The sequence below is a fragment of the Trichomycterus rosablanca genome, chromosome 17 (genome assembly GCF_030014385.1).
Source record: "Trichomycterus rosablanca isolate fTriRos1 chromosome 17, fTriRos1.hap1, whole genome shotgun sequence".
In the NCBI taxonomy this organism is placed as follows: domain Eukaryota; kingdom Metazoa; phylum Chordata; class Actinopteri; order Siluriformes; family Trichomycteridae; genus Trichomycterus; species Trichomycterus rosablanca.
The window spans coordinates 8,747,383-8,757,451 of NC_086004.1; the positions used below are offsets into that span (position 1 = coordinate 8,747,383).

A 10,069-nucleotide genomic window follows, 5' to 3' on the forward strand; every position below is an offset into this window, starting at 1 on the left:
AAATATATTTAGCAGTTAACTAACTGTGTTAACACGCTACCTCGTGTGAAAAAGTGTCATTATTTGTAGGGGTGGGCGGATTTATCCAAATATCGATTTTATCGATACGGTTGGTATTGGAATTGGACCAATACTTCAGTTTTAGTTTTTCTCAACTACATTCAGTACGTTCCTCCCTTCTATTAGAAAGTAGAGAGCATATCTGTACAGATGTAGCAGCTTATCTCACATCTTACATGCTCACCTCACTCCTCCCCTCCTACTAATTCACACTACACGACTTTCTGATTTGCCAGGTCGCTGTGCAGTTCACACTACATGACAATCTCTTGCACTCGGGAGTCTTTTCAGTCGGTGTGTATTTCACACTACACGACGGATCGGCGATAGGGGGTTTTTCACACTACACCATCTATCACCAACTGGAATCGCAGGCGAGCTTCTCCGGTCTCCCAATTATCGTCTTGTCAAAAAAACAAACGCGAGAAGTCACAAAAGGTTTAATGATACCACGCCCAAACATGCATGTCAACAAGTAGCGAGCGATCAAAGTTTGTGTGCGTAAAAACAAAGAGAAAAAACAAATGAATCTTAGTGGATTTTGCTTGGATTGCTCTATAGTGAGTTGGAGGTTAATAAATATTCTTGCAATGCAACGTTGGTGTTTTGTACAGAACAATGAGGTCAGAAATACTGTAAATCTTGTGTGTGTGTGCCGGTGTATTATGATATAAACCAGTCGCTGAGCGAAAATCTGGGCAAAAGTCGTGTGGTGTGAACTAGGCATAAGTGGCACTCAGAGACCAAACACATGTAGCAGTGGCCGAGAGAGGAGAGCGCGGTGTGGGGATCTTTTACAGCAGAAGTAATAAAAAAAAGAAATACAAAATAATAAGTTTTAAAACATTTTTTCTCCAGTAATAATGTTGTGTACTTTTTTGTAAGCCAAAAAAGTGCAGTAAAGGAGAAAATTTTGTTTTCGTATTATATAACTTTCTTTTAGAGCTTATATTTAAAAAATTTCTGACAGATGATTAACAGAAGAATGTTTTGAATACTTTGCACATACAGAAATAGGGCAAATTTTATGGAAATTACAGTGTAAATTATACCTACACAAGGTACGAGCACTTTGCGCACCTTACGTAAATTCACGAACTACGCTAATAACGTAAGTTTGGTGAATCGGAGCATGCGTAGTGAGGCTCGCATTCAGCGTATTTGTATTTTGATGAATAAACGCTCTTTTCTTTTGACTTTGTGCTTATAAATGTTAACAGATCTGTATATATTTTATTTTAAATTAACAAGGACACATATGTTCGGTCATTATTAAAAAATACATATGTATTCACCCAGCAAGCACAATTATGCCATGATGATAATGTTTACCTCAGAAGTGAGGAGAAAGTAAAGCATCCAGAAACAATAAATCTGACCGCTTTAAACATCTGAATTTGTCTGCAACCCTACTGAGAGCAGCTACTTATAATGTATCACAATATAAATATGATAGAGTTATAAATACAGAGTGCGTTTAGAAACAGAAATCACGGCAATTAGCTTAGCAGCTAACACTAGCGACTAAGCTAACGAATACCGGTGTTGTTGAGCTTAGATATTAACACAGCTGTAATGTATTCGTATAGTTAGAGTACTGCACACAGTGCTCATGTCTTTGTTGTATATCGTTTATAATAATTATAGTTATGGTTTATGAGTTATTTGGGTTTTAGTCAGTCTCTCAGCTGTGAACTAGTTTGCTAGGCATTGACACCACACGGCTATTCTAACCTTAGTTTGCAAACAGGGTTGCCAGGTCCAGCAAAAACATCCATCCCAAAGTCGGTATAAAACCTACCAGAAGCTGAAACTAAGGTGTTACTAGGCTATAAAAGCAAAGGAAACACCAGTGTACTACTCTCACGGAGACAATATTGTAGAACAAGTACACAATTAACAAGTAATTGAACAACAATACATATACCTTATTCGAGGTGTAGATTTCTGAACAGGCTACTTTTCTCCGCAATCCGAATAGAAATGTCTCTCTTTGTGAGCATGAGCATTAAATCCTCCAAATAATTAGGTAACAACTTGCTCATGTGTCTGTTCTTGATGAATTTGAATATTGACAATGTTTATTTACATCCTGAATAAAACTCTTTAGTTGCGTTTTGCTGTTTTATTTTACATGCAGTGGCCAGGGCAGTGTTTACTTTTTCTGAGGAGCAGAGACTAATGGCACCGTCTCAAATGACTTCACCCGCTCTATGTAGTGCACTATGTTTGTCATGAAATGGCATAACTTCCACCCAAATAGTGCACAATTAGTATAATCTATAGTCATTTGTATTTAGCAACAGTTTATATGACTTCATATTTAACATCTAATGACTGTTAACTAAATTGTTTGCTATTTTAAGTAGTACCGTACGTAGGGAATAGGCATCATTTGAGACGGGGCCGATAGCCTCTATTCAAACGACAGACTGAACGAACTGGCTAATTTAGCAAGCTAGCTAATGAACTTTAAAAAATACCTTTTCGGCATTTTGGCCACGCTGTTCCTCACTTCAACCGCCAAACAAGTGTAGTTTTATTTCTCACGCACTTTCATTGCGCTTTTTGACGCTTTCTCAATTTTGCACTAATTACTAATGTTTCATTTACTTACCCTGTGGTTGTGATTACTGTTTATCTTAAGAGAGGCAGCATTTCTGTGATTGGCTAATGGTCATGCACTAAGGACACTGTGAGCCAATGGACGCTTTAATATTAGAATAGTTTTTATGTTTTTTAATACTTTTTAAATTTTATAAATGATATCTTTTCAGATATTTTTTATTTGATGGGTAGATGATTCCTGATGATAAAACAAGATTTGTAAAACAAAATTTAGAAACCAAGTTATTTATTCTAATCCCCATAAAAATTGCCCATTTGGTCACTTCTTAAAGGCTTCTCAGGCTTGATTTCAGTCATTTACATTTACATATGTATATATATAAAAAAAAAAAAAACATTTTACCCCTTTTTCCTCCCACTTTAGTGCATCCAATTTCGTCCCGTCAATCATCCTCTCACTAATGCTGGTCCCTGCTCCTGATTGGGGAGGACGAGGCTGCTCCACGCCTCCTCCGACACCTGCACAGCAATCGACCGTCTTATCACCTACACTTCACGAGTGCAGTGCAGTGCTGTGTACGGAGAGCCACACCCTCCACCGCACTCCTTCCCATCTCCATGCAAGCGCCACCAACCAGCCAGCAGAGGTCGTAATCGCACTAGTTTGAGAGAGAGTCCCCCTCCGGCTTAGTCCCGCCCCTCATCTGAACAACAGGCCAATCGTTGTTCATGTAGCCACTCAGCCCCAGCCGGCAAGGCAGAGCCGAGATTCGATACGAAGTATTCAAGATCTCAGCTCTGGTGAACAGCGTGTGCTTTACCGCTGCGCCACCTGAGCGGATACATTTACATTTTTGGCATTTAGCAGACAGAGCGACTTACAGAATGCTTCCATAGTAAATATTACCTAGTAAACAACAGTCCAAGAACACAAATCTGCTAAAACCTTGATAGAACCAACGTTTGTTTGGAAAGAAATGAATAAGAGTGTTAGTAAGTACAAGTCAGTTTAATTGCTTAGTAAAGAGGTGATGAAGGTTTTTAATCATTTTTTTAAGACAGCAAGAGACTCAGATGTTCAGACAGACAGAGGAAGTTCGTTCCTCCGCGTGTCTTCCTTGAGTCCTGGGTGGAGGATCAAGTCGGGCGAGACTAGTGGCTCGGAGGTTGGGTGGTACAGAGCGGGGTTTGATTAGACCACAAAGGTAGCTTGGGGCTGGTCCATTTTTGGCTTTGTAGGTGAGCATCAGTGTTTTAAACTGAATGCGTGCAGCTACAGGAAGCCAGTGAAGAGAACGCTGCAGTGGGGTGATGTGGCAGTGTTTAGGTTGGTTAAAAAACAGGCGAGTTTGCATTTTGAATGAGCTGCAAGGGTTTAATAGTGGACATAGGAGCCCCTGCCAGGAGGGAGTTGCAGTAGTCCAACCGTGAGATTACAAGTGACTGCACAAGTCCGCCATGTATGATATAGATTTCAACCAACTTAACCCTTACTATAAAAAAGTCCCTTTAAAGTTTCCACAGAAGCACTATGTCATGAGCTAGAGACATCCCAGATCTAAAAAATGTGGAACAATATGTTACTCTGTTTATCTACAAATTAATGCAACCTAAAACAGTGGTAAATCTACCCCGGAGTGACCAGCCTGCAAAGATCCTAAAACATGTTAGGTTATTCATGGTTGAGTAACACACTGCTAAAACAAACGTCAGTAGTTGTTTGATTTGAACCAAGCCATCCTAAACTGTTTTTTATAAGGGTATGCAAAGTTAAGTTTCTGTACCCTTTAAATGTAATGGTATGAATGGTATGAAAAAAATAAATAAACTAAACTAAACTAACTGCTATTTCTTCAAGTCTCTACTTAACAGTCATAACTCAAACATGAGGGCACACCTATGCATTGGTACATAATGTACTTAGTAACAATACTACAAGCATTCCTGGCATCCATTCTCAAATACACTGGTACACACATAACTCAGATGGTTGGTACATTCAGAATGTATTTCTATAAAAGTACAGTCTAAAATACTCATTTTTACACACGAGGGAGAGTCCTGAAATTACTAGTAATGGTTTTTGCAGCTGGACCAGTAATCAAAAGGTTGTTTGGTCAAGCCCCAGCTAAGTTGCCACTGGTAGGTCCCTGAGCAAGGCATTTAACCCTCAATAGCTCCAATTGTATTCCATCATAAAGCATCTAGCAAATGCTGCAAATGTAAATGTTTGAGTAAGCTTTTTCACAAAAATCAAAAAAGGAAAACAGAAAAAATGGTGAAATTATTGAAATCCCAAGACAAGTGTGAATTAATACAAGCGTATGAACTTTGCACATACACATACTGTACACAGCACAGTAGATTTCAAGTTTAAATCCCAGTTGTTAGAAACATCTGAACAAGAGTTTTAAGTCTTCCATAAACTGCAGACAATAATAATTTGAAAGCATTATTCACATTAACTCATAACATATAGCACAACATTCTATTTTTTTTCTTTCTAGTTCCTCTGCCATTTGCAACAAAGAGCAGCATCTCATATGAAGAGTAACACACTGCTGTCTGTTAATTACAGATCTCTTAAGCAGGCAACTAGCCAGCAAAGGCCTCAATTGCAGCAGTAATGAAGAACCTCATTGCTTTCCTTCCCTAAGGGTGGGCCCATTGTCGCTGTTGGGGTCAATAGCACAGCTGAGATTCAAACATTAAAGCTCGAGAACTCAAGCGTGATAGGCAAGTGCATCAGACCACTGCACCACCCAAGCAACACAGTATTTTAATTTTTTTAGATATATAATTGTTTTGTTTTTTTTGGCATTCAAGGTTACATCTCACTTTATTTCTCCTATTGTAAAACATATTTTTAATTTAATTTTCTGTTTTGTTACTGCAGAATTATTTCTTTTATTTACTATTTTAAATATAACATAAAAATAAAATCTCCACTTAAAAATGTGTAAAATTGTTCTGTTTTAACAGTAAATTACAGTAAAGAATGTCCACTAAAGACAAAAAGCAAATCGGGCAACACAACACTAAAAAGTTGGTTAATTACAATACTTAACTACCCAGGCAAAAGACACTAAATCTGGTTATGAATGATTTGTTAACAATGATGCTGTACTAGAGATGCTAGAATTTTATTAATGCCTTAAAATATTGACAGCTTTACAGTAGAAACTGATGAATAAATCAATAAACACTTTTAAATAGTCTGGTTTAAACCAGTGTGTGTGTTTTTAGCAGTCATGTTAGATGGATATTCACATGAACAAAGTGTGTGCATGTGTGTGGAGAGGATTTTACAGATCACCATAATTGAACAAATATTGGCTGATTTCAGTCTATGGCCAATGCAATCCCCCCATCTCTAGATCACTAGATAATATCTGAACATCATATACAACACATATTTTTTGGAGGACGTGCTCCGTAGGTGTCAAACGGAAGTTTGACTTTTGACTTTATAGAATTTATTATATTAATCTAAATTATAATTTACCAGTAATAAAATCATAAAAGTACCATTTGAAAACAGCATACACTAATTCACAGTTCACATACAATCATAACACAGAAATGTTTCTGCAGACCTGAGAGGGCTGAAAGAAGCTTTCCAAAAATTAAAGTCCCCCAAATATATCAATTTAATAAAGTCAAAGTGCACTTAGCAATATTCTTGGCAAAACAAGAGAAACTGAATATTGAACATACATGTGTATCAACAATTCAAATTAAGGCCTGTAAACAAGAGAAAATATGAGAATTCACATATGTAAGGTCATATTTTAGACATGTTTAGGCTTTACTGGGGTTCTGAAGTTTTTTCTCCACAACATCAGCAGTGAAGTTCAGATCACAAGCTCGGAGGGCCGCGATCAGTTCATTAACTTTGGCTTCTGCTTTGCGCATCTTGCTCCACTCTTTGAAGAGTTCCCGCACTTGTTCTTCCAAATTGCGAGGATGTTTCTCTTGTATGCCCTCCAGCTTCACCTCACTGATGCCCAGTTTCCGTCCATACTGAAGCCACTTCTTCCCCATGTGCTGGACTATTAGTTCTGTTGCCTGGTTGATTTTTTCTAGAATTGAAAGACACAAACATAAATGTGTGATAAATCATTCACTCTCTGTTTTTACCACCACTGTATTCTGGTCGAGGTCACGACAGGTATGAATCACTGGGCACTGCAGACAGTTCGACAGTTCACCAGTCCATCACAGAACAGACACATACAGCCATACATTCTCACACACACAAACTTAGAGTAATTTTTAGTAGCTCAAATTGGCCTGACTTCTTGTGAGGTGACAGCACTACCCATTGCACCATGGTGCCACCCTTAGATAAACCAAATACAGCTAATAAATACTAACGACACTGGTTAACTTTTATTAATTGTATCTACACTGGCTAACAGTTATAACATTTTTTCATTGTTAAGAGATGTGGGTCTTGAAATGTGCACTAACAATTCGTCATATTCCATAATCACGTCAGTGGTGCCCTGATCAACCAGCAGAGGTTGTATTTGTAGCAGCAGTGAGGAACACAGTTGATCTTCCTTCCTTAGACGAGGACAACTGTGTCTCTTCGACCTGGCTAGGCCAATGGCACAGCTGAGATTCAACTAGTACATTAAACTGCGCTCAGATTTGCTCTTCACTTCTCACTTCAGCAGCATTCTGTGACAATTACATTTAACCAATGAACGGTCTGCACTGTTCTGTTTCATGCTCTACCCATATGGCCCGTTTCTGTATGCTAGGTAACCTAGAGTGACCTAACTTAGTACTGGCACTTACAGTGTTGCCACTCCTTTATCCAAGATCTTAGGATTTGGGGATTTTGCCAAGTAATCTTGGGATTTTAATCTGCACTCAAGCAATTCAAATCTGCATGCAATTTTATGATCTACAGTCATAAATGAGGATGACAAAGCATACTACTACTAAATAATAACCTTTGGTTACCGCTGGCCATTTCTACGTCTACTGTACATTTACTTCTTTACTTACTTCCATTTTTTTGGACATGAGAACATGACTTTCTGTGTGATGTTTGCATTTTGTCTGCATGGGTTTCCTCCGGGAGCTCCGATTTCCTCCCACACTCCAAAAGATATGCAGTCAGGTGAATTGGAGATACAAAATTGTCCATGACTGTGTTTGACATTAAACTTGTGAACTGATGAATCTTGTGTAACCAGTAATCACAGTTTCATTACTGTAACCAAAGTTTGTAAAACATGGCATTAAAATCATAATTAATAAATAATAAATAAATACTGATAATGATCCTGCTTTTTCTTTGTCAGTTAACTTGGGATTTTTGTTTTTGTGAATAACTGTAAAAATATGTTATATAAATCTTTCCAATTTTATCGTTTCCAGTTACTTGGGATTTTTTAGTACAATCTTGGAATTTTTGTGGCAAGATCTTGGGAATTTTTAAAATGTAGAGTGGCAACACTGTGCACTTATGAAATACAGTATAAAAAAACTGTATTATAGTAAACATAAACTAAAATTTAATATGAGTGATGTTACTCATACTCCACAAAAGTACTCCACAAAAACAATCTAAGTATACTCACAAGTATACTGTAAGTATACTCATACTCCACAAAAGTTACTCATACTCCACAAAAGTTACTCATACTCCACAAAAACAATATAAGTATACTCATACTCCACAAAAGTTACTCATACTCCACAAAAGTTACTCATACTCCACAAAAGTTACTCATACTCCACAAAAACAATATAAGTATACTCATACTCCACAAAAGTTACTCATACTCCACAAAAGTTACTCATACTCCACAAAAACAATATAAGTATACTCATACTCCACAAAAGTTACTCATACTCCACAAAAGTTACTCATACTCCACAAAAGTTACTCATACTCCACAAAAACAATATAAGTATACTCATACTCCACAAAAGTTACTCATACTCCACAAAAGTTACTCATACTCCACAAAAACAATAAAAGTATACTCATACTCCACAAAAGTTACTCATAATCCACAAAAGTACTCCACAAAAACAATAAAAGTACTCATACTCCACAAAAGTTACTCATACTCCACAAAAGTTACTCATACTCCACAAAAGTACTCCACAAAAACAAAGTATACTCATATGCCACAAAAGTTACGCATACTCCACAAAAGTTACTCATACTCCACAAAAGTACTCCACAAAAACAATGTAAGTATACTCATACTCCACAAAAGTTACTCATACTCCACAAAAGTACTCCACAAAAACAATGTAAGTATACTCATACTCCACAAAAGTTACGCATACTCCACAAAAACAATATAAGTATACTCATACTCCACAAAAGTTACTCATACTCCACAAAAGTTACGCATACTCCACAAAAGTTACTCATACTCCACAAAAGTTACTCATACTCCACAAAAACAATATAAGTATACTCATACTCCACAAAAGTTACTCATACTCCACAAAAGTTACGCATACTCCACAAAAACAATATAAGTATACTCATACTCCACAAAAGTTACTCATACTCCACAAAAGTTACGCATACTCCACAAAAGTTACTCATACTCCACAAAAGTTACGCATACTCCACAAAAGTTACGCATACTCCACAAAAACAATTTAAGTATAGGTGATAGAGGATTTTGACTATATAGGTCAATCGCTAAGTGCAGTCAAACTAGCCCTATTTATGTGGGCACAATTATAAGGCCATGCCACAAAGTAAAATGACATTAAATAAATTTTAAATGTTACTGTAGGACTTTGTACATTGACACAGGTGAAATCTAGAACTCCAAAAACACTGCTAAAAGAAATCTAATTCGAAAAGTCAGCTGTAAACTGTACACATTTTTGCTGTTAGGAGGCGGTAGAAGTACGAACCTTGTTCTTCTCGTTTCGGGGCCTCAGTACACATCGGTTCCCCTTCATACTGATCGACTAGATCCAGCAGAACCTGCTGTCCGATGTTGGTGAGAAGTTCTCTCAGCAGCTCGGTGTTTTGAGGCCCGATCTCGGCTCTCTCTATTAAACACTCAAACAGATGAATCCCAGAAGATATCTGCTCACTTTTCTTCTTCCCAATCCGACCTCCACACAGGAATTTTAATTTAGCCACGTTGTCCTGGCTCAGTCTGTCGGATATTTCCAACAGCATAAATTTAAATCGGTCCATACTGTCAGAGAGCGGTGCAGTTTAACCAGCGGAGCGAATCTGCTTACAGGCAGATATCCGACATTCCCTTTCCGACGTTGAATTTCGATTTCGTTTTGAATGCCGCTGGTTCGAACTAAACAGTCAACAGTTCTTCATGTATAAAAAAAAGACACGAATAATTTAACTTTACTCGTTTTAAGACTTGTTTGTTAGTTGTTTTAAGACGGTTACTGGCCATTCAAACCGAAACTTGCGGGAACT

The 10,069-nt window shown here is 37.5% G+C and overlaps 1 protein-coding gene across 1 annotated transcript; it reads right to left on the reverse strand.

The window, feature by feature from the left end:
* Nucleotides 1–5,755: 5,755 nt before the first annotated feature.
* Nucleotides 5,756–10,069, reverse strand: fadd (Fas (tnfrsf6)-associated via death domain). Its single transcript, XM_063012844.1, has 2 exons — nt 9,535–10,069; nt 5,756–6,710 (listed from the first exon to the last, which is right to left on the reverse strand). The coding sequence occupies exons 1-2, from the start codon at nt 9,824–9,826 to the stop codon at nt 6,430–6,432; spliced, it is 573 nt and encodes a 190-aa protein (XP_062868914.1). The 5' UTR covers nt 9,827–10,069; the 3' UTR covers nt 5,756–6,429.